General features: G+C 37.2%; 1 protein-coding gene across 1 annotated transcript in view; it reads left to right on the top strand.

Annotated features, from left to right (window-relative positions):
• ZFHX4 (zinc finger homeobox 4) overlaps positions 1–25,112 on the top strand; it is a gene marked incomplete at both ends in the record, with an annotated part of 125,469 nt that overhangs the window by 3,914 nt on the left and 96,443 nt on the right. The window contains one exon of the mRNA XM_079533149.1: positions 1–257. This exon is cut by the window's left edge and continues 246 nt beyond it. Coding sequence (XP_079389275.1) covers positions 1–257 — 257 coding nt within the window. The remainder of the gene's footprint in view (positions 258–25,112) is intronic.

Below are 25,112 nucleotides of genomic sequence, written 5' to 3'. Positions count from 1 at the left end.
AGCTCTGTAACTACAATACTCAGCTCAAAGCGAACTTCCAGCTCCACTGCAAGACTGACAAACATATGCAGAAGTATCAACTGGTGGCTCACATTAAAGAAGGGGGCAAAACTAATGAGTGGAGGCTGAAGTGTATTGCCATTGGCAACCCAGTTCACCTAAAATGTAATGCCTGTGACTACTACACCAACAGCGTGGATAAATTGCGCTTACATACTACCAATCACAGGCATGAAGCAGCCCTGAAACTGTACAAGGTAAGACAGTGACAGCAATTTAATTTGGCACCAAGTAGACTAGGAATTAACTGTTTCGGTGCTAATTGAACAAGACTGTGATTAATCAGCAGAATAAATGTTTGTGGAACATGTGTATAATCAAAAAAAAAAAAAAAAAGCCTATGCAGGCTGGTTAGGAGGGTGTGCTAGCAGGGAATTGCTAGCAGAGAATTCATCTGAGGGCCCATTCAGCTTTCAGTTTGCCAACAAAGGGAAACTAAGTTTATTTTTAAAAATCCTCTCATAATACATAACTAGAGCAGTTTTACGTGTCTGATAATCTTTTCAAACTTTGTCTGTTACATTCTGCTTTGGAGGCTTGACAGAGATTATGGAAAATGATGAATTTTCCATACTGTGCATGAGGAAGGAGATCACTTTCTGGCTTATATATCTGCTTGCAAACATAGTCTATGACAGCCAAGATATTTTACATTGGTATTTTCAGTAAGGACATGCAATGTGCCACATTATTACCTAGGATATTCAAAAATAAGCTCTGCCATCCTTTTGTCCAGCCTTCTTTTCTAGGACAGTAATGATTTTTCACAAACATGAAAGGGTGTGGTGTAGATAAATATGTTAGTAGAATGGCAACTATATTTTTATCTTTACTGGAAAAAACTATGTGGATATAATGAATATGTGGGAGTGATGAGTACCATTTATTACACAACTTGTCATGACTTTTTCCAAACCCTAATTATGGGGTAACTTATTTTCTGCAGTGTGTTTACTGGATTGGCTTGATTGTCTTGGTTCATGTACAAAATATAACACATTCATTTCCAAGATGAATAACTTTGTAACTTATTAAAAACTTCTTTTGTCTAGGGGATAAAAAAAATTCAGGAAATATTGCAGACCATTAGTCACTGTAACAAGCTCTAAATATGATTAGAAAATCCATTTTGCAAGTGTTATCTATTGATTTATACTAGAAATCTGTGATAACTAAACTATAAGGAGTCATCTGCTGATTACAGCAGCTATGCTGGTTTTCTAATCATGTTGAAAATGTGTACATATGGAGCAAATACAGAAAAGCCTTAGGAGATCTGTAGTTTAAGCCAAAAAATAACATTTTTCTGGTGTTCAGCCATGTTCAAATGGTTGTTCCAAGTTAACACAGAGTGGATAGGCAGTAATCTGATTTATAATTTTATAACCTGATAGCTGTAATCTTGGTGGATCTTCTATGACGAAAATGACAGCAATGCAAGATCAGGTCTATTGTATTCTCCCATTGTGCTGGTTGCTCTGCTAATTCAGTCACGTATTTATGTAAATTGCATTTTTTCCTTAAAATGGAAAGGTGGGCAGTTTTTTGTTCTTGTTTGCTCTTTCTTTAAAGACCCAAAGTCCAGTTTTTAAAAGTGCTACGATAGCTGAAAGTGTAGTGATGAAGTCTGTCTACTTCAGCAGCAAAACTGCCTTCAGATGTTGCTCTTTGTCATTTTTAAAGTGGCTCGTTGCACACTCAAGTTATGCTAATTGTGGAGCCACACTGTAAATCAAGATTTTTAAATGATCTGAATTAAACACAGTTGTTCTCCATCTCTTTTTTGGAGTGTTAATATGGATTATTTCAGTGATCTGTTGCATAATGCTACCTTTAGAGAGATGCAGCGGTAAACAATGTCACAAGTGTGAGTTGAAGAGGGAGGTAGTGGACTTTTCACATTCAGCTTCAATGCCACAATGCCAAAGCTTCAGGGATCATTGAAAATAAGATTCTTTAAATATATATATATATATATATATAAAGTAAATTAAGTGATAGGCATAGCTATAGAGTTTCAGGATACAAACCAGCTACTTCACTCTACTTCATTCATTCAACCAATCCCTAGAAAAATATTGATCATATACATTTAGTTTTATTATATGAATCATTTGATTTAGAATAGAAGGGAGCAAGTCTCAACTTTTAGCCCTCATGAGTTATAATGTCCTGATGCTGATGCTGCTTTTCTTTCCATATTCTGGTTTGCTACAGTCAATAGTGCCTGTTTGGTACAGCTATCCTATGACAATCAGATGACCACCACCTTAACCTTTTAAGTTCCATCTCTGAGTCAGTTAAGATGAAAGAATCATAGAATCATAGAATAGCATGGGTTGGAAAGGACCCCCATGATCATTAATTTCCAACCCCCTGCCACACGCAGGGCCACCAACTTCCAGATCAGGTACCAGACCAGGCTGTCCAGAAAGATGTCTCAGAGGAGAAGAAATGCATAAGATCTTAGACACTACCTGAACTTAATGTCCTGCAGAAGGACAATCTAAACTGTAAATGTGGTAATCATAAGGTTGCTAGTCTCCTGATACATTTATTTTTTATGACCTTTCCCTAAGATTGCTAGTGAGAATCTCAACTTTTTAATGTTTTGGTCCCCTATGACTCCCTCAGGAAGCTCAGAAATTTGTACCCTGCTAGGCTTAAGACCTCTCAGAAAGCAGACAGCACATGCACCTATATGCAAATGCTATTCTCATATAATCTCAATTTAAGACAAGTTAGAATTGATCAACTTTTTAGTGTTTTAGAATTATTGTTCTAGAATTGAGGTTGGCAGTGTTGGAGTGTGTTGCAAAATATCAAAATATTCTAGATGGGTGCGCTTTATAACAGAACATAATGTCTCTGTATGTCATCTATACAACTTTAGTTGTAATTGTGGACACACATTCAGTCCTTAAGGTGGAAATAACTGAGATATTGAAAATCTGTTATCTACTGGAAGATTTTATAGTTTTGTAAGGTCTTGGTGAAGCAGTTGACACCAAGAGAGATACAAACTTTTTTTTCTTATACATCAGATAAACTTTTAGAGCACCTAAGGAAAAAAAAGCCATTAATTTGTATGAATAATAGATATACGCCTTGGGAGCAATATTGAATATTCATGAATTGTGTTTATATTCGAGCAGCTCTTCTAACTCTTTTAAAATTAAAGTGCTGTGAATGTGGTTTGGCAATAAAGACTTTAATACTAAAACCATCTGAAAGCACAGAAAAAGAATCTGTGACTTTGTTCTTTTGCTTTGTCAGGCACCTCAGTTTTTTTTTTTTTAGTCATTTATATTTATTTAAATGTTATTGTTTTGTGAATTTTCTTTTTATAAGTGTTGCCATAACAGCTTGATTTCTCTTCCTGTGCTTAACTATTGATACAATAAAAGGATGTCTTTTCACGACTATCGCTTCTAAAGCTATCATGAACATCAGAGCTTCCCTTCTGAAGCAGTATAATTTTAGGCGGTATCAAAATGTCACTTTTAAAGTTAGATTCTAAATGTTGTAAAGTAAAACTTTCTGCTGCTTTCTGAGTTATCTTAAAAAGAAATGTCTCCTTGCAGAAGGTGCAGCTGATTATGTGACTGCTAGGAACAAGAACAAAAATGGCCTTACCCTAAGTGAACTCAGCTCAAGCTAGAAGATGTTCCCAAGGACTTGAAAATATGATGCTTGATATTAGCAAATTAAACCACAGAAGAGTGGGGAGTCCTTCACAGTATCCATCAAGATGTATTTGGTAGCTCCACAAGTAAACAGAGAAAGCCTCTATAGCAACAGAGTGCATTTCCATTCTGCAGGAGGAAGTGTTGGACTTCTGTAGATTTGGGAAGCGGAGGTAGGAAAGCGATCTGGATATAAACTACATAGCACTGAAACTGCTCTTAAGGAAGCCATTTTGTAGCTTACTCAAATAGCTTTTGATTCAGGGAACCACATATATCATGTCTGGTGCTCATAAAATAGTTCCCAAATACTTCCAATAAATAAATAGTAAAAGGAGTTAAGAATATGACAGGATAGGGGTTTTTTTGCAAGTAAACTGTACTGGCTGTTAAGAAGTTTTTGTTAGCCAAGTAATAGAATAAAGGGATAAATTTCTAATAAAAAATATTTGAAATCAGTGTATCAAAATATTATTAAAATAACTGAAAATTGCTTTAACAGACATTAATTTTATTTGAGGTTTATACTTCAGTTTATGTTATACATGCAGCTATTTTGGAGCTCAGGGCAAGTGACAAGCAGCAGTTAGCAGGCAAATACTCAGCTGTGTGAAAACTCCATCGGCTTTTCCTTTATTGACAAAATATTGATCCATAACACTATTAATGCTATGATTGTCAGTTCAATTTGGATAGATCGCTTTACCTCTCCTGTTCTCAAACGGCAAAGATATTACCCAAAAGGAGTGACCTGATTTGAGTTTAAGAAGGTTAAAGGTTAAAGGTTAGCTCAAAAGCATCATCTGCCTAGCTGCTTAACTTTAAACTGATCAATTTAATGAAAATCTGTTTTACAGATGGAGTTTTAATGTCTTTGGCAGGATTTAGGCAGCTTTAACATTAGACGTATGCTAGTAAAAATTATTTCTTTATTTGACCAGAACAACACCTTTTCTTTTATGTTTTAAGGTAAAAGGCATGTGGGATATGGTATTTTGGCAAAAGACCCAGAAGCAGAAAGTGTTGATGATCTTTCCATATGGGCTCAAAAACAGAATACCTTTATGTCTATTGCTAACGATGACTGAAGAAACAAACAAAGCTGCATTCATTTTTTACCATAATGTTTTACTTTGAAACCACAAAAAAGAATTTCAGGCTAAACTGTCCTTGAAAAAGGTTTGTCTTCTTTGCCTAGGGTGGAATGCAATGGTATTCACATTTTTAACCTGGCAGACCGAGCTGATTGTCTCTTTTAAAGCTTATATTTGTAGATCAGCAGTGTTCTTTTTTCTGCTTGCAAACTGAGTAGTAATTGTGTTACTTAACTGTAGATACCATAAATAATAAGGCAAATTAGTCAATCCAAATGGTAAATTTTATCTGATGGAGGTTATCCGAATAAACAAAGCATTAGATCCTCAGGAGTGTAAAGCAGAGCTCTGTGTTTATGTCTTCTGAGAATCTGGCCCTCACAATTTTTGCCAAGATAATTAAGTTTCAGCACAAGAATGTCTTTCTATTTTCAGATCTATGCAATTCAATAGGAATTTCTTGGGCTGCTAATGCAGTACTATTATATGTTAGCTTTGTAATTAGCTAGGACTCTATCCCTTTGCTGAAATGCATTGTAATATTACACACACAAGCATAGCTTGCATGTAGCAGTCATAAAAGTGGTGCCCTTTGTTTCATACTGACCTTCCAACTTATTTAAAAAAAGTTTACAATGAGCCTTTGTTTTGTCCACAAATGATCATAAACAGCTTTCTAAAGAGCCCAATAAAATGAGATAATCACAAATGTATAACATCAGATATTGAAAGGGTGGAAGAACAAATGGGGCTTTTACTATATTTTATAGGATGGATTTATAGCCTGTCCTTGGGTCACTTAGGGCCAAGAATTTTCACGGTCAGCTGGTTGGTCTTGCTAGCGAGCATCCTCTGCAGGAAATACAAATACCATGCAGCACCTGCTCTTAAGTCAGGGTTATATGCTCCTGTTTTAAAGCAGAGTGTCCACTGCTCTTCTGGTTCAAAGTCAAAAGCTTAATTAGACTACCTTTTTATCCGTATGCGTCATCAGTGGAGCAGAATAGTCTGCCCGGATTTCTCAATGCTGTTTGCATATTTTGGATTTTAAATCAGCTGAGGATGTTGAATGCTTTGCTCATCTTTGGTACACGCGGAAGTCACAAGTGGGATTTAGTCCATAGGTAACTTTTAGTGTGACAGTTCCCCAAGGAGCACTGCTTGGTTTTTCTCATTATTCTTGTTCTGGATGAAAGCATCGTTGTTAGGAATTAACAACAGATGGGAGTGTAAAGTGTATTCACGTGGGGGTGAATGGACTAACAGCCCCAATCACTTTGTTTGCTTTACTCTGTTTGGCATGAAATGTTGATTCTTGATCAGCTCAGAATTTACAGTCACATTCTTTTCATTTCAGTTGTCCTGCACCAACTTTGTAATTTAAAATTAAATATCCTAGGTATGTGCCAGTCCAATTATTTAACTGTCATTGTCCCAGTATGATGGTAAAAGAGGTCAGGAGATTGTGCAGCATTGATTTGCATAAAAATCATTGTGCAAAGGAAATTGGAATATGTCTGCACATCTGAGGAGGCAAAGGATATTTTCCTTAATCTTATTCTTGTTTGTTTAGGTGGGGAAAACTGTTTTCAGTGGTAAACAAAAGTTATTCTGATTTGTTGCTAAACATAAACCTCACAATAGGAGGGATTTCAATTTTTACAGTACTTGAAGATTTATGCTCATTAAAGAATTTAAATGTCTTATGAAATTTAATTTCTACTACATGTTTTAGTTACTGTAATTCAGATTATGCTGTTGTGCTTGCAACAAAGGCAAACTAAGGTCGAAAGTATACTGTGTAGTCAGCTAATGTGTATACTGACTGTACATACTTACACACGATTGTGAAGTAGATTTATTTCCCAGAAATGCAAGTTGGAGAATTGCAGAACGGTAATTTCAAATCTATTCTTTTTATTTTAAATTTAAAACAAGATATTAGAGAAGTATTTTTCACATTACATTCGATGCAATTTTATTTGATATTCAGATGTTGTCTGGCCTTCAGATGGTCCTACGTACCTTGCAAAAAATAATACGTATTGCATTTTGGCTTATGGTACACTGCTAATGCAGAAAAATATTCTCAAATAATGGTTTAGAGAATCGTCATTGAAATGTAGTCCAGTATTCCAACCTGAGTGTTGTCCTGGATGAGGATGTAGTCACCCTTTGAAAGGAGACTGGACTAGTCTGTTTGGACATAACTTTCAGTGCACAGCCTTCCCAGGGGAGCATGAGTTTATAGTTTTGCTTGCAGAGCAGGAAGAGTGAGCAAAGAGGAGAGTAAAAGCAGCATAAAGGATCAGCCTCATTTATTCAGTATGCTCAACACACAAAATGGCTGTATAACAGCTGTTTCTGTGCCTGGAGTTCTTTCATTCTGACATTAAGAGAAATATGTAATTATTTCTGACTGAGATTCAAGGTAGAATTGCAATGTATAATGTATGTGAGAGTATTACGTCAATTTGTGTGCATGTGTGTACGTGCATGAATTGACTGCATCTATGAATTTAGCAGCCACTCCCATCCAGCCTTGAAACATAGATTTTCTTGTTCCCCTTAGGAGATTTCATCTGATATTGCGCTGCTCACTACAGGTGTCTTCTCTAAAATTTGTAATCTCAGTCTAGCAGACTCTCCCAGGTGGGATTTTTCTGCATCATCTCTTACACATAATTAAGAATGAGCATGGAACAAAAGACTGAAGCATGACAGTGAAGTTGTATTTCTGACATGTGTATGTGTACTTCAGCTTTACCAAGTTTTGATAAGTGATAAGGGAGAAATTTCCCATTGGTCTATGTATTTTTTGGTCCATCCAGACAAAATGCAAGAACCAGGAACCTTAGGAGGGTGATCTATTGTTAGGGTAGATGGGAGACCTCATATGTACAGAACTGAGCTTTGAGTGATTTGATACACAGCTCTTGAGACTGCGTTGTCTCTATATGTGTCTATCTCACTGGATAGACAAATTAATTTTCAGCATTTGTTTTTTCTTCCTTTAGGGGTTCAACTATCCAGTGATTCTCCAGTCAGATATTGTAAGGGGATGTAAAAATGCTGATGCAAAATGTTAAGTAATACTGATGCTGTTGAGTTTAGCAAGGACTTAGCACAACGGGGGAGATGTATTTTATTGGATAAAATATTCTGTATTTTGCTACTGAATACACATGAAAATGTGTGTATAAAATACAGTACAAGAGGAAATATATATTAATTTCATTGTGTGTGTAGGATTTTTATTAAAAAAAAAAATGCAAAAAACCAAAACAACAACAACAAAAAAAACCATAAATTGTCAAAGGTGACTTGTAATGTCTGTTTTGTTTTTTTTTACCCTGATGGTCTGTCTTTTAGGCTGGCTGCAGGTAGTGCAAAATGACAATGGTCATTTTGATCCTCATGATTATATATAAGGAAGGTGAAGCTTTGGTGCAGGACCTTCGCTTTGTGGACAGCTGTGAAGGAGGATGTCATGGAAATGACCCCACTGGTCTGCAGAGGATGGTGCCAGCCCTGCAGTTTGGCAGCAGACAGAAACACAAAGTACTGTGCACCATAACCTTAGGGGAAACTGTATGTGCTACTCTCCCTGTAGGAGGGAAGGCATTAAGATAATCTTTAGCTTTTAAAGACAGGGGGCATTGAAGGAAACAAAAATTGAGCAAAGGTTGTCCTTGAATGATGAAGTGTAGAGATTCCCCAGCCTGGGGCATCCTACTGCAGTAGCACTGACAATAACAAAAAAACCCTGTTTTTATCATATCTGAAGACCATGAATAATACTCTTGCTTGATATACATGATTAGGAAACTATATGTTTCTAACAGGAATCATAAATGATTAAAAAAAAAAAAAAAAAAAAAAAGGACATTTGAATACTTATAGTATCTAGCTACTAGTTTATTGCTGGATTATGTGTAAATAACCTGGGATATAGAGATAGTATTCAGAAGACTGCCCAGATAAGAGTCTTTATTTATAATTTCTGTTCTCCATTGTAAATTGTCCCAAAGAACAAAAGCACTCTGCTTTTTTGTCCTTGCCCTGGAAAGAATAATACTAGGGCCACACTACCCATAGAATCAAGCACAGAATCTTCTGTTCAGAGATAGTTTGTACTCCAGTTTTTCTGATGGAAAAAAAATACCCTTACTCAGATAGGATTCCAATTCTATTGTGATGACACTGTTTAGAACAAATGTTTATAGTGGACGTTTTCCTAACCAGAACTTCAACAGGCACTTCCAGTGGTCTATATCATTCTAAAATGGTTTTGTGTTAATGTAATGTTTCCACTGATACCCAAAACTTGTGATTTGGCATGGGCATCTTTGACTGAGGGAGGAAGTGGGAGAAGTTTCTTGTCTCCAATTTTTTTTTAATAGGTATTTTTCAAGAGAAATCCTGAAAAGTTGCAACTATCTCAAGGATCAGGTATGAATGATGCTATTGAGCATTGCTTACACAAAATTATGGATCTAAATGGCAAAAGAGAAGGAATTGCACTTCTTATTCAGTTAATGGTGTTCCTGTTTTCTGTGAAATCTAGACAAAAACTTGCATTCTGGAAAATCAGCTGAGGTAAAAATACTAAAGTTTTCCAATTAAACAATTTGTGAATGGCCAGAATTTGATACTTTTACAATCAGAACAGACCAGAAAAAAAAAAAAGTCTAAGGATTTTCTTGCTTTTTGTGTCTGCTAGGGATGAAAGCATGGAAAAATCTTGCTTTACTACTGAAATGAGACAGCTTTTAGTAGCTAGATGTTACTATTTTGGAAACACCCTTCGGCATTTGCAGATTTGTATGCAGCTAATGAATGAGTGGAAATTAGGAAGACTGAAGCTGGTGGAAAAAACAAACGGCCAAATTTCAAGTGTTTCTGAAAATCTAGTGTCCTTATTTGTCCAGGAACCGATGTGACTCATAATCTTTGACCTAGGAGGAAGTCAGCACCCTGCTGCTATTATATCAGAGCAGGATCTGATGAAGTCAGCTCTAAGATGATTAAGACACAGTCTACAAAAATAGTTTAAGAGTAATTTTACCAATTACCATTTACCAAGTTTGTGACCTAAAACCATTGGACTGATTCAAAGGCACTACGGCATTGGCCCCTAGAATTAATACTGATGCAGATGCATCTCAGAAACAGGTCTTGTTCCTAAGCTGTGGATATTCCTTGTCAGTTTTTTGCTTGCTTAGTTTCATAAGTCATGATGAATTGGATCTGCTGTCAGTGTGCTCTGTCTTCCTGCTCTTAATCTACTGGTGTGTCTTGCAGTGTGTCAGGCTTCATAACTATCTTCACAGTACTTGAGTTTATGTGTCTCTTCAGAAACGATCATTAGAACTGCTGGAGAGTATTTTTGAGAAAGAGTAAATGCCTTTTGCATAAGGCATTTTGGGGTATACAAATGACAGGAGCTATGGTGTTGGAGACCTATCTATGCAATATTTTTCATGATCAAGGAAGAGGACTGAGCTGATAATGAGTTAGAGTACTCTTATATCTCATGTTACAGAATTCAAACCTATAACCCAATTCCCTCTGCTTCTGAGTTCTGCAGGTATAAAGGTACTGGGCCTCATGTGTTCACAGTAGGAACAAAACAAATATGTCTCCTTACTTTTAATAGTTTCTTATCCTAATAGCTTTGGAAGATAAGCTCACTACTAGCACTACTATGAAAAACAGAATGGCCTTGGGGAAAAAAAAATTGTCTCTAACCAAGCAGAAGTGAGAGAGAGATTAGCCCCAGTATGTTTGGCATTCTTAATGGACCTTATAGACATGTAAATATGCATACTACTTAATTTGTTCATATATATATATATATATATATATATATATATATATATATATGGAGATATGGATAAATAAGTCTTTCTCTCTGCTTGATTGAGTGTCTGTTGCTGGGAGGGATAAGTTAGAGGTGGAATCTGAAGTTTTCATGCTCATGAGAACTTTTAAGAGCCAGATATTACCCAAAGCTAGTGTTAGGGTGGAAGTCACAGTTGTTGGAGACTGGGTTTCTTGCACAGAGGGTGCAGTGGGAGAAGCAAAAAGGCAGGTGTGTGTGCTTATAGAAGTGTACACTTCCCAAGAGCATAAACAATTTAAAACTATGTGTGTTCATACATACAACAGGCTGCCACTGTTACCTCCTATAGTACTGTACGAATATCCATATATGTTAGTATCTGCTGCAGTAATGGTTAGATTTTGATTTCTGTTTTATTTTCCCTCTCACACTTACTCATAATAAAACAAACTCTTCTAGCGCTGAAATTTTCAGGACTTGATCTAACTTCAAAGAATATTTCTTTCTTCTTTGGAGTTGTTTCTGAGTCACTACATCATGATTTATGTTACCTACTTGTCCTAATGAAAAATACTCCACTGCAAATAAAGTTAGTCAAGTACATCTCTTTCAGTAGCTGTCCATAACATAAGAGAATGTTATTTTAGAAGAAACAACACATTAATAGACCAAGTATGTAATCATTGTGCTATCACAGCAAATTATGCCATTAGTCCACCTTATCTAATCTCTTTGCTCCAGACTAACAACAATTGCTCCTCAGAGTAGAGAGAAAGAAAAAAGAAAAAAGCTCTTGGTGAGCAAATATGGAACAATGATGCTCAAAAAGGAAGAAAATTCTTTTTCTTCTTGTATGTATTCTCTTCTTAAAGAACAATGGATTAACACTGTACAAATTCAAATGTACATATATTTTTCTTTCAAAAAATGTTTTTTGAATAGTCTTATATGTACATATACATCAATTCAGTTTTTTAATTCAAATTTTGAGTAATCAATCAGCACGGAAGAGTTTCACAGGTTAATTTTATTGGCATATAAATGTAAACTTCCACCTTTAGCTTGTTTATTCATCTAGTAAGAGAAAAGAAAGATGATGTGTTCTTTCTTGCTTTAGGATCTTTCTATATAGTCTTTATTTCTTCATAAATAATCTTTATAAATATTTTATGATCTTTCTATCATATCTCTCTTTTGCTTTCACTATTCATGCACCATACAATTTCAGTCTATTCAGTGTTGCTTTTAGTGGACATTTTTTCCACATTTCTGCTAACCCCAACACTGATCTCTGAACTCTTTCTGCCCCTGCTCATTTTTTCTAGAGATATTCGGATATTTCAGAACTGAACACACTGTTCTCAGTGGAGCTGTATGATTTTATTGTCCCATGCCTGGTGCATCCAAAAATATAATCTGCTTTACACAAATACTATTGCATTCTGTTCTGGAACTAAGTTGCTTTCATTGTGTGTCTCTTCCCATGCCTCTTTTCATACTGATCCCCATGTCCTAGAGTGGTTAAACTTAATTTAGACTCCAGTAATATGTTTCATTGGTTTCAATTGTTTCTTATAATGTATATATTTTTGGTTCAGTTTGTCAGTACTAAATTTCACCTGCCTGCTTAGATAGCTTTAAACCTCTTTGGTGTTCTTGATAGTTCTTTAGACAGTCTTGACTGGCATGAATTCTTTTACACCATCTTAAAGACCACTCCTAGTGTGATGGTAGAAGACCCAGAGGTAATCTTTGCTGTTTTGAATGGCTTGCTACTGCTTGTAACTTGGTTTCTGTCTGTCAGTTTCCAATCCATGACTCTTTTTTGCTTCTGTGGTAGTTGCCTAGATTAAGTGGTTAGGCCAACTCCTGCTTAGTTAATGGGGAGAGGGAAAACTCCAGCTCTGAATTAGACTGGAAGAAGTAATTCCCCCCACTATTAAGAGAGTGAGAGAAAAATGCATTCAGCTTTCTCCCTTGTCACACTGCCTGCCTCTTCAGACAGCTGCCTCTTGTTGCTTTCCCACATCTATTGCTACACAGAGTGAATTGAGGGTGAAAATATCAGCAGACAGTTAACTATTTGTTGAGCCTGAAGAACAGAAATAGCTAATTAACCATCTGTCTGCAGGTATTTTTGCCCCAGATATTCCTTTGCAGGTGCAAAACAGAAGGTGTTTCTGAATGCAGACTACAAGGCTGAAACATAACTCAAAGAGACTCTGTAGTGTGCTCTTTTTATACAGTTAGTGCTAACTTTATTGTATTATTGATCGTTATTTAGGTACACCATGAAATACAGATGGAATGTCTGTTGTGGTTGAACTCATACTGTAGGTGCTGTGTTGACTTTTGGATTTCAGTGGACTTTGTGCTGCTTGACATTAAAACCTTTCACATCAGGATTTAGAAAAAAGCAAAAATATAACTATGTATCCTGTATGTAGTGTGAAGTAATGTGAAACTAATGCCAAATGCCCTCCCCGCCAAGTAAATAATACTAAAATAAAATACTAATTTCAGAGCAAGCCAGGAAGTTCAGAATTCCCCGTGTGAGTACATACAAACACTGGCTTAGAGTAGTCACCACCTGAATTTTAATTAGCCGTGCTACCTGCCAGTGCTAAAGGAAGTGCTAAAAGGGAAGGGATTAGGGCTCTGAGTTTCAGAGCAGCCAAGTGCTCCTGTTGATCACCTGTGTTCACCACCCGGGTCCTGGCTGAGCATCAGGCAGTGATCAACTCTTCTGGTCTTGCACAGCCCTCTGGGCTGAATGCATCAGCTACTTTGAAATATGAAAAAGAGTGACATCAGAGATCAATTACTACTGAAGTGTCACTGCAGAGCCCTGTGATACTGCTAATTAGTTAAAGCAAAAATTGCATGTTGATATGCATTTTCCTTGGCTCTAGCTCACTGAATATCTTTTCACAAAATGAAGTTTGAAGTGCTTCTAGATTCTTCCTCCTCCTTTTTTTTTTTTTTTTTTAATTAGTGTACATAACTGTTTTGTTTTGTTTTGTTTCCTATGAATCCATAAAATTAAACATCAATGGCTTTCATTCTTTCCAAGAGTTTGCATCTTAGAATAGTTTGCTTTTGTTTGAAACACTTCTTCAAAAGGGTATTAGTCATTGGAGAAAACTTGAAATACGGAAGTGTACAACAAAGGCACAGGCTCAGGCCGATACTCTCTAACCTTGGCTTCAGTCCCTCTCTGCTATGAATGGAGCGAAAGCAACTAGATATTTACTGTAAGTTCCCTGAGCAGAGGAGAGAAGGGTTGCTCCACTTGGTGCTGGGGAGTCCCTGGCTGGCAGTGAGAGCCCTGTTCTTCTGTGGACATTGTGCAGGAGGTATGTTAGGAGAAGGGTCAGGAGGAGCAGCAGCTAGACTACATATCAGCGTGTCTGTGGTGAGAAGGAAATCTCCCCTGTCATGGAGAGATCCCAGGCGGGGCTGGCTTTAGGGGGTGCTGGGGACAGCAGGAAACTTTTTGCCTGGTACAAAAAGGCAGAAGCTGCTGAAACAAGGTGTGAGCTTTTACTACAGTCCTGCTCAGGACTGTCCCTGTTGATCCCTGGCTCAGGTAAGTTTCAATTATTCTCTGTTTACCTTCCAGGGGGCTGGGCTGGGCTGTGTCAGAGGGTTCTGGATTTAAACTGCCACTGCTGTATCCAAGCACTGACTGTTCCTTTTAGCTGCTAAAACAGAGCAGTTTCTCACTCAGCCCACTTCTCCAAGTTTGCATGAAGTACTTTTAATCTAACTTTTTTGCTTTGGTGAGGATTATTTCTGAATTTACCACATAAATAAAATATTCAGTTGCAAATGACATAAGCAGAGTCCACAAAACAATTTCTTTAGTGCAAAAGAACTTGTGTTGTTAAAGTCTGAGCAGTTTAAAAGATACAGGGTTTTTACTGTTTGTATGACTTATTATCCTCTGTAGGGTTTGTTTGAGGCTTTAATTTGTTTGTTTGTTTTTTCTTATTAAAATGGTGATGAAAGAGATGGGAATTATGTGGGCTAATCCATCTTTGTTGTAGCATTACTGATCTCGTTAGTGTTACTCCAAGGATAAAACTGGCCCAGGAGTTTTCCAAAATGACTGTGTTTCCTAACTCTGTCAACTGCCTGGGACATGGCTCTCCTGTGGTTTGACTGCTGTGGTTTGTCACTACTGTGAGGAATTATTCAGTTCAAAATGTTCTGTTATTTGGGTAATTTCTTGCTGAAATTGATGGTTACTGTTTCTGTTTTTTTTTCCCCTAAGTTTATTTCTAGGGTTTTTCCATTTGTTTCTCGTGCTCTGGAGAAAAGGGTAGTTACAAAGGGAGAGCCAGAGAGACTACTCCACAGAGAGGGTGTGAGAGAGATGAGAGGATTTGAATTTTGAAGTGTTTTTCTTTCACTGAAACAGCTCCCCTGCTTGATACCTAGTGTGCTGTTAGAACTAAATCCACTTCCTAAATATCTTGTGCAGATCAGAACTAGTTACTGGGTAGCGATAATCATGACATACTTTGTGAGTGTACATATTAGGTAACCTCGCCTGTAGCCGGTTTTTCATCCTAAATTATTCCCCACTTGTGAGCATTTTTCAAGCAGCTACTATTTAAAACCAGAAAGCCTCCACCCTGAAAGGCCCCAACCTGTCAGAAACATTTCCTCTCTTGCCTCAAGCTTGGAATTTCACTCCAAAGCTCCGACTCCCTCAGGACTTTGTTGAGTGTCATCCTTGCCTGCTGGTTTGCTGTCTGTAGCCTCAGTCATGTACACACGCTGCCAGTGCTCACCACCTCCCCACATTCTTCCTGCTCTACCAGCATCGCTACGTGTCTGTTTTCACTGTGTCATCTGTGTCTGGATTGGTGTAATTCCTGCTGTACTTAGCTCAATTTCATTTTTGCCAAGCCTAAAACTCCTTTATATTTCTGCTCTTTTCTGCCAATAAGCTTTACCACTTCCTCTTGTGTATACATGTGAATGTTTGTGTACATTATCACATATGAATTTCTAATTATTTGGAATGAGTGGGATAAAGCTTTTATTGTGTGAAGTTTGAGTTGGCTGTGTTGTTTTTAAGTAAGAAAGACAGAAGGTATGCTGACCATCCCACAGGGAACTATCGTGTATTTTGAACCTTCTGCATATTTTCATTAGGAAAAATATGTTAGAAAGTTCTTTAACTGTATCAATACTCATTTTTTTTCATAAGGCTGTATGTGCTAAGCTGAGCTGTACTAATACTAAGGGGAAAAAAACCGTTGTGATTTTGTGACTAATACATATTAGAAACCTCTTACATTTTTCCTATAATAGCTTTTCCATACGAAATAGTGTTTCAGTATGAATGCCTGACATCTCAAGGCCTATCAGAGTTGAAAAAGAGTGCTAGTGTTCTGCTGGAAAGCTGGAAACTTCCCACTTTCAATGCTATAAAGCTCCTTTTTCAGGCTCACAGATCACAAGATTAACACGTCATTGTAGAAGGCCCATCCTGGGTGTTGGCCCAGTGTAATTTGAATGGAAATTTTTCCATTTGAAAGGAAGCAAGGAAAAATAACTGTAGCAAAACCAAGCTAATGACAACTTATTTAAGCATTCTGGGCTGGGAGTGTTAATATTAACCAAGAAAACAGTTTTAGGTCTGGTTTCAAGCACAGAGATTATACTGACATCATCTTCGAGGAGAGATTTGATACTTCCATGAAGACCATTTTCATCTACCTTTTGCATAGCTGGTATAGGAGAGCACCTTGAAGTGCCAGAGCATAATTTGTGAAGAATTCTGTTCCCTTGATGGGTTCACAGTGTCCAACCAAAGTCTATGTGGTATCTATATATGGGATGCCAGCAAAATACAACATGTAACATCTCTAGACCATGGTCTTTTAGGCATAAAAGTGAGGCAAATAGAAGGAATTATCTGTCCATATAAAGGTATCAGGCCAGAAGTTTGACATTCTGAGACTAGGTAATATCATTTAGAAAGTGTTAAGGTCTGGCACATCTCAAGTCAAAAGTGAATTTTTCACTGATTTTGGTGGCACTAAAATTTCACACATCACACAGTTAAATCTATTTTGTATAATATTTTGTGTATATTCATTTGCATATAATATCTATTATATAGGTATACAAATATTTCTGTTATATTTTATCCAATTATATAAACCAATTTTGCTTAAACAAACTAATATGCAGTTGTCTAGAATGAATTAACTAAAAAGTCTGTACTGTGGTAAATTATTCAGGAAATGTAGTGGAGGCATGTTTAGCACAATTGTAATATTGAGATTTGTTCCACTTACCACGTACCTTCCTTTACTGTAAAACCGTGGCTTTTTTTCCTACTTTTATCAGTTTTCAGTTACAAATGTTTTATGTTATAAAACCATGTAAAGCAAACTAGAAATTGGAAAGTCTAAGAATAGATAAGCTAAGACTTAAGTTCTTTGGGCTAACTTCTTTTACCAGCTTTCACAGATACGGAGAGAGACTGTATCTGAAACCCCTCATCAGAACAGAATGAACATTTTAGCATTCTCGGACATAATATCAGGTTAATGTGCTCCCTGAATGACATCCATTGCATACTGTATAATTGCCAGCCTGCTTCTCCGAGTGCCTTGAAGATTGCATTGTTTTAATGTCCCAATATTAATAACCAGATGTGATCTTCTTCCTGCTCAGGGGTCAAGCGAGCTGGCCAGGTCAGGCTGTTTGTCTGTGTGCACAGACTGTGAAGTCTATTTAGAATGACAGGTATGGGGTGGGGGGGAAGGTGGATAGGGTATTAACCTCAAGACCACCAAAAGGGACTTCTACCTGCTGGGAACAAAGACCAGTAGGAGCTTCAGCCTTTTTCAGTACTCCTGGGATTTTAACCAAGTGAACAAAAGATGATGCACAGATAAAGAAATACTCTTCACAAATGATACATAATTTAAGATGTTCAGTTACAAACAACCGGATATGTGTTTGTGATTTCATTTAAGTGCAGTCCAATTATCTGCAATCAGTTAATTTTTCTGTATGCACATTTTCTGCATGATGCTTTATATGCTGAGAGGATGCTCAATTGCTGGTGTTCGAATACACACTAGCCTTGAAAATAGCCCTAGCACTTAAAGAAATAGCATTAAAACAGCAGCAGTTTCTATGAGGTGTTTTGTGCCCACTAGTTTATGTTGCCAGTCTATGTGGAGAACTATTTTATAGCAGATAGTACAATATACTTTTATTAAACTTATAATTATAAAACCATTTATTCATCTCTGTTTTTGTTAGGTAAAAAAATCAAAAGAAGAAGCTATTTGTTTCCTAATTGATTTTGTACGTTAGTTGTTCATTGAATAGATAAGTAGTGCCTGTGATATTTGATTACAGAGCAAGGCACCCATTTAACCTTCCGTTCTTTCCTGGCCAGGATTTCAAATACAATACAACGTACCTCCCTTAGGCTCAGTAGGATTAGACTGCTAGCAGTAATCCCTGATGCTATGAAATAGACCTGATAGAACTTCAACTCACTTGTTTAGGATTATGCTCATGAATTTCAGCTCATCTAGTTGCATTAACCCTTTGGGAGCTAGTGTGGGTTATGCTTTTGTAAATAACAATGTATACTGTAGTAAACAATGGCAGATGACTATCAAAATCTATAACTGAGTTTTGAAGAATTCACTTTTACTTGGTGATCAAAATGTACAGTTCACATTGAAAAAAAAAAAAAAAGATACTGTAGCACAAATCCTCAAAATTTCTTTTAATTCTAATGTTTAGAAGCAATCTGCAGTTCAATAGTAGCTTTAAGTGGTTCTATCCCTTTTTTTTTTTTTTTTTGCGTTGATTTTGAAAATGATTTTAATGAATTTTAGTTCTCAAGGTTGCACTGCAAAGGCAGACAAATTATATCTGTAACTATAAAGCACTGGTGTAGAATCTCCCAGTATAGTGACCTGAATGTAAGCATGGTCCTAGGATAATGAAAAGGGGTACTGGTACCTAACCCATTACTTCCTTACTTTTCTGTTGAAAGCAATGATCCTGATAAAGGTAGTAATGACTGACTTCTGATGACTTATGTCTGAATCCAAAAACTCTGAGAGTACCAGGCCATTTCTGATGGACTGCTAGACAGCTGGCAGGCAAAAGGATTGTAATCACTGCAGATTTGAGCCACCCTTTTGCATTGTTGACTTCTATTTAAATGCTGATTTTTAATCTGGCCAAATCACAATTGGGAATAAACCTGTATCAGCAAGAAGAAGGAACAGATCCTTTATGTCTTTCATTTTCAGGATCCTAAAACCCACCAGTGAAATAAATATTGTTTCCTATTACCAGTCGTTCAGCCTTTAGTGGAAGGGTTCATTAAATATGCATGTGCACAGCTTATTGCATTAATTATTGAGATGAATATATATATATATATGTTTTACAATATTCAAGAAAAATAGAGGGTTTGACTTGAAAACTCATCTACTCTCACTTTCTTGGCAGCAGACAGAATTGGATTAGGTCTGACTGAATATGTACACTAAGGCATCAATTGTTGAAACTACTTTTCCCTCAATATACTTGCATGTGGAACTGCTGTATTAAAAGGCAAGATGACAAGGAGGATAAGTGCTACTAGTTGCATTTGATGACACAGGAGCACCGGGGCATTCCTTTACCCCTTTCTTTACTAGGAAATGGCAAGCCTTTTACTGTAGATCTGTAGGATACTCTTGATACATTTGATGACAAAATGGTGTTGATGAATAGCTGAAGGCCATGAGAGCAATAAATGAAGTTATTCTTGAGTGACTACATTCTTTTTTTGCAGGGAGAACTCAGGAGTGGAGGCAGTTTGGGGTGACTGTTCATCAGCCTGGTGGGTGCACTCATGTGCTCCCAGGTGGAGTATTACTGAGTTCTAGTCTGTCACTCTTCTTGATCAACATATGCCTGAAGCCATTAGTGGAAAATCATCCGTGCTTGAGGCTGGGGTATCTCCAACATGCAGATGATTTCCATCTGTACAACTGTTTAATCAGATTTGAATGGTAAAATCAGTTGTTCAACTGAGTTTGTTGCAAGGCTTTGGGTTTGGATATACCAGCCATGTTGCAATCTGAGTTCATGCTGGTAGGATTCAACACTTAGTGGAAATGACAAGGGTATCATTCTGTAGCTATCCTACAGTCCATAAACCCTATTGGCTTCTGTGTTGGGCTACTAAATTAACAGTAAGAGTAATAAGCATGCCTTTGTCATTTATATCTGGTAGAGTGGTAATGGGATAGATGTTGCTACTCCTTCATAGAATCACAGAATGGCTTGGGTCAGAATGGACCTTGTGGATCATCAGGTTTCAACCCCCAATCAGCCTCTCTCAATTTCTTTTTTTATAGAAATATCTTCCAAAAATCATTCTTGGTCCTGCTGCTGCATCTCAACCTACAGTCATGTTCAATATTTAATATATTTAAACTTTTGTACTCCATTGCTTAGTTTTGGTTTGACACATGGTATATTTCTGTTCCCTGATTGATTGTGAATGTCCCATTAAGAATTGGCTCTTTCATGAGCACTCAGTTTACACATTCAGAATATGCTTTCCTCAGAAATTCTGCAGTATGCATTTACTCATAGCTGTTTCTGAAACAATTCCTTGCTTAGGTCAGCAAATTTAGTTTGCAGAAATTCATAGATAACAAACAGCTAAGAGATGGGACATAGAAGGAACTAATCCAAAAAATTCAAAATTAGAAAATTCAATGCTTTTCAGTTCTCCTTCCGGGGCTTTCATTCTAAGCACAGAATTTGGTGACCTTCACTTTGCTATCTTCAGATTTGATAAGAAGTGAGAGATATACCTCCACACTTCTGGGAGAAATAAAGGTATCTGTCCATTAGCTGGTGTTCCTGACAGTGAGCATTTTGCAGGTACCATCCCTGATCTACCCCATCTCACACAACTTAATTCTTGTTACAGTTTGATTCTGTTTCAACCTGTAAGTGAGAGGGACCTAGATTCTCTCTGAAAACACTTCACTTCATTCATGTAATTCAGATCAACTAGTAGAGCACTGGGCTTAGTCTTAGAGGTACTGGAAGGTTGTATTTTTGGAGAACACTCTGCAAATACAGAATCTGCTTTTTCACTTTCTTGATCAAAATCTGAAATTTTTGATCAGTCTAGCATACCAAAAAACCCGCTCGTCTCTCAGATTCCTGCAGGATAAAGGGTGCAAAGGGTCGGCTTGATGGCTTGTATATCAGTGCTATTTATTAACGTGCTTTTCCTTGGCAAAGCAAAAAAAAAAAAAAAAAAAAGGTGGCTTTTGTGTGTGCACGTGTGTGGGAAGAGAATCTTATTAAGTCTAAATAAATAGACTGTAGGAACCATGGTAATACTTTACACTTCTGTGAAGTCTTTATTCTGGGGTTTTCAAAATGTTTTAACAATGTTAATGGAATTCACTGCTCCTACATTCTGTGATAGCCTAAGTGCATATAGGGCCATCTTCATGTACATACTGGCAGAGTAGGAGGAAGCTCCTGGTTAACTGTGTGCAGCAGCACTTTACTGCAAGTATTTTCATGGCAGGTGGAAAAAAAAAAAAAACAAAAAAAAAAACCTGTATTCAAGCGAAACTGTGTAGGGAATTGCCTGTAGGTAGGCAAAACATAATTACAAGTTGAAATTTGGCCAAGACATTTGTCTTAACACTCTTCCTCATTTGAAAAAATGCACCACGTACTTAATAACTTTATTAAGTACAAGCAGTTATGAAATCTGTTCTTTGTTTCACCCAAAAGAAAACATTTCCTAATAGGACGGTGCTGTTAAACACCGAACTAAGGCGCTGACTCATAACTAATTTAGGCAGAGAGCTCCATCAATGAATTACCAAAACTCTTTTTTGTAGTGCTGGTGTTTTCCTTGGAGATCTCCCCTCCAAGTACTGCCCCTGCTTTAGCCTGCGAGATCTGAAGGGATCACAGCACAAGGTGGTATGGCTTAGGGCTGTATATAAAATGATGAAGGAGAGAGTGAAACTCAGCCATGTGCTCTCTTTACTCAACATTGTGCTGGAGAGTACGGTGGTGTTCAGTGAAACTCGGAGCTACTCCTTTTTCTGCAGTAAATAATCAGCCTGAGAAATTCCCTGCTGTGGTGGTGGGGGGTTATCCGGATGAACAGTTTATCAGGATTTTTAAGAAGGATAAGGGGATGAACATTAATGATGTTTCTGATTATGCGGGCTAAAACAAAAAGATACAAGAGCGTTTGGTTCTTTATTATTATGATTAAACTTAAGATATAAACAGACTCTCTTCCAGGGTCAGGCAAGGATCTCTTGTCACACTGCACAAACATTTTGGTTCTCCAAAGGCTTTTCTGTGAATCTGATATTAGCTACTTGCACAGCCAGCATGTTGGAAGAGCTGGGCCAAGAGTATGATTCATAGTGTTTCTCCTGTGTTTCAATCTCTCTGTCTCTCAGAGTGAACTCGGAGTTTTAAATACAAATATGACGCCTTTCTAATGGCAATTTAAAGTCTTGTTAAGGCAAGATACTGCTCCAGCAGTAAGTGACCAAATCTGCATGTCTGAGTTATTTTTGTTTTTCTTTGTCAAATTATTACTCAACATGGGAGAGGAGTGACTGCATCATAATTACTGTTTTATTTATGTAATTTGGAAGTACAAACAATAGACAGGAAGGTTCATTTGTCAATTCATTAATTTGCTTCCACTCAAAAACAGAGACAAGTTTCCTTTCAGATGAGCATTTGCAGTCCTGTGGACTTGCATTTTCATATTTGATAGCAATTCATCAGCATTGTGCCATAAACAATTTGAAATCCTAGGTGTAGCATGTAAAGGTAGAGACTTTTAATATGTTTTTTAAAATTTTGATGGCCATTGGAAGCATTTCATAGATTACTCTAGTTATGGCACAGTATTTCTGAACGTTTTTAGGAAGCACAACTTAGCTCCACTTCTTGAAAGAGGATGGGGCATCTACTGCCCAGCTTCTGTGAAATCTCCTTTCTGTAGTCCACATGAGACCATATGAGATACAGCTTGACTCACGTTATTATTTTTCATTGCAATTTTGTTGGCATCACAACAGCATGTTAACTCTCTGTGATAACAGTTATTAAGTGCTTGGTGCACAATGCTCCAAGCAAGGTTTAAGAAGACAAACTCCAGTGGTGTGAACATTATTATCAGAATAAACAATTCAGACCTCCCAAGGCTGTGTCCAGGTGACTTCCTGGGTCTTGCCATGGCTGCTGTCCATCACTGGCCAGTGTGTGGAACAAGGTTTGGAAGGGAGTGGGAAAAGTAGAGAGAGGTATGTCAGTCACAGGAATTTGATCTGATACAAGGCTGGGAGATGGCGGGCACCTGGATTCTGCATTTGGGAAACACTACTGTTTTTTCCTAGTGCAGACCGAGTCTTGGAAAGCAGAAGATTTGAACCGTGATAGAGGGATCAATCTTCTTTAAGTGCAAGCATGTTGCTGAGCATTTTTTTTTTTTTCATATTTTCCCTTTCCTTGTAAATTATATGCAAAAAACAATGTACTGAAGAAACTGCAGAATTTAGGATATTAATGGGCCTTGAAGATGGTCAGTAAGAAGGAAAACTATTGCTTAACTCAGAAGAACAGGAAAGCTTCTACCAGTAGAAAGGAAGAAATTACGCTGATGATTTGAATAAAGAACTCAAAGAGAAAATTGTGATATAATTTTGCCTAGTAGCTGGGCTGTAATGTTAAGCACTACAGAGCAAAAAATTTTGGCTCCAAGAAAACTGCAGAAAAAGAAAGCTAAACTAGTGGGGAAGCCAGGTAAAGGGTTTGAAATAAGGGCTCCTCCAAATACAGTCCCAATAGCAAGAGAAACAGAACTACTGCAAAGTTAAGATGAGAATGGAACAGTTGTAGTCATGCTGTTCAGTGACTGAACTAGCATTTAATTGAAACTGATTTCATATCTTTCTCACATATTTCTGCAAAGAATTGCAGTCAGTAATGCTGGCATTGTAAGCTAATTGTATTAACAGTATAATATAAGCTGTACTGTAATGTACGTTTTTAACATATCCTTGCATAGAAATCAGGTTTTCCTTCGTTATTTCTAGTCTTAGTCAGAGGTGTGTAGAAGGGGGAGGGGAATAAGGATTATTTTTAATCCTCGAGTCAGACATGGTATGTGAGTGGACATCGGCATGCAAACCAACTAAATCTATTATTCTGAAGCATGTACAGTAGCACCTAAGAATGGACAAGAAAAAATAACATTGACCTAAGACAAGGATGATTTTAAGCCATCTTTCCTTATCCAGCTTTATGGAGTTCTAATGGTAGATGTTGATTTGTCTTTGCATTATCCTGTATAGATGGCTCATTAAATAATATAATTAGAAACTAGATGTCCATTCTGTTAGTTACTTATTTTTGTATTAGGAGTCATCACAGTAACTTAGAGTAAATTGAAAATAAATATCAAAATAACATCAAAAATGTGATGTAAATAAAGCATTTATATCACATCACAAAAGTTCAGATCCAAAGGTCCTCAAAACAAACATGAGTCTTTTTTATTCTCTTTTTCACAGTTGTCCTTTGAATCAAGGATTCAAACCTGAAATAACACAGTGGCATTTGCAGTCAGTCTCAGAAAGAAATGAAAGATTCTCTGGATACTGACACAGTCTTAGCGCTTTTTGCTGTAGCAGCGGTACTTTTAGGTTTAGCTTGAAGGATTTTTGTAGTTCAGACAAAGAGGAAGCTTTTGTCTCTAGGGCTCACACTTTAGCCTCTTCAACAGAAATGGTTCAATTTCAGAAATATTTTTAAGCTTTTTAATAATAAGTGATGAGCCAGGCTTTTAGAAAATATGGCTGCTGTAGCCAGTAGGTAGTAATATAAGGAAATAACAAATCTCTCCTCATCCACTTCTTTTGTGTCATACAGCAGTACTAAATGGAATTTCATTTTAAGTGCATGTTCAGGTCAGATTCGCTTTACCCTTAGTGGCTGTGTGAGAGTCAGTCTTCCAGCTGTTACACAATATCCCGGACCCCAAAAACTCAGCAGGAAAAGCTCAGCTAACATGACAAATATGCTAATAAGAGACTGATTTCCCCTTCCCCTCTCCTCTCCTCTCCTCTCCTCTCCTCTCCTCTCCTCTCCTCTCCTCTCCTCTCCTCTCCTCTCCTCTCCTCTCCTCTCCTCTCCTCTCCTCTCCTCTCCTCTCCTCTCCTCTCCTCTCCTCTCCTCTCCTCTCCTCTCCTCTCCTATCCCAGTTTTTCTTAAAGCAGATGCCAGATGACATATCCAAATGAACACTTAAAAAAATGCTTGGCAAAAGTTTATTCACAGATGTCATTATTACAAGTCCTCATGTGT

Source organism: Tetrao urogallus (assembly GCF_951394365.1).
Source record: "Tetrao urogallus genome assembly, chromosome: 3".
NCBI lineage: Eukaryota > Metazoa > Chordata > Aves > Galliformes > Phasianidae > Tetrao > Tetrao urogallus.
This window is presented reverse-complemented; position numbering and strand designations above follow the sequence as displayed.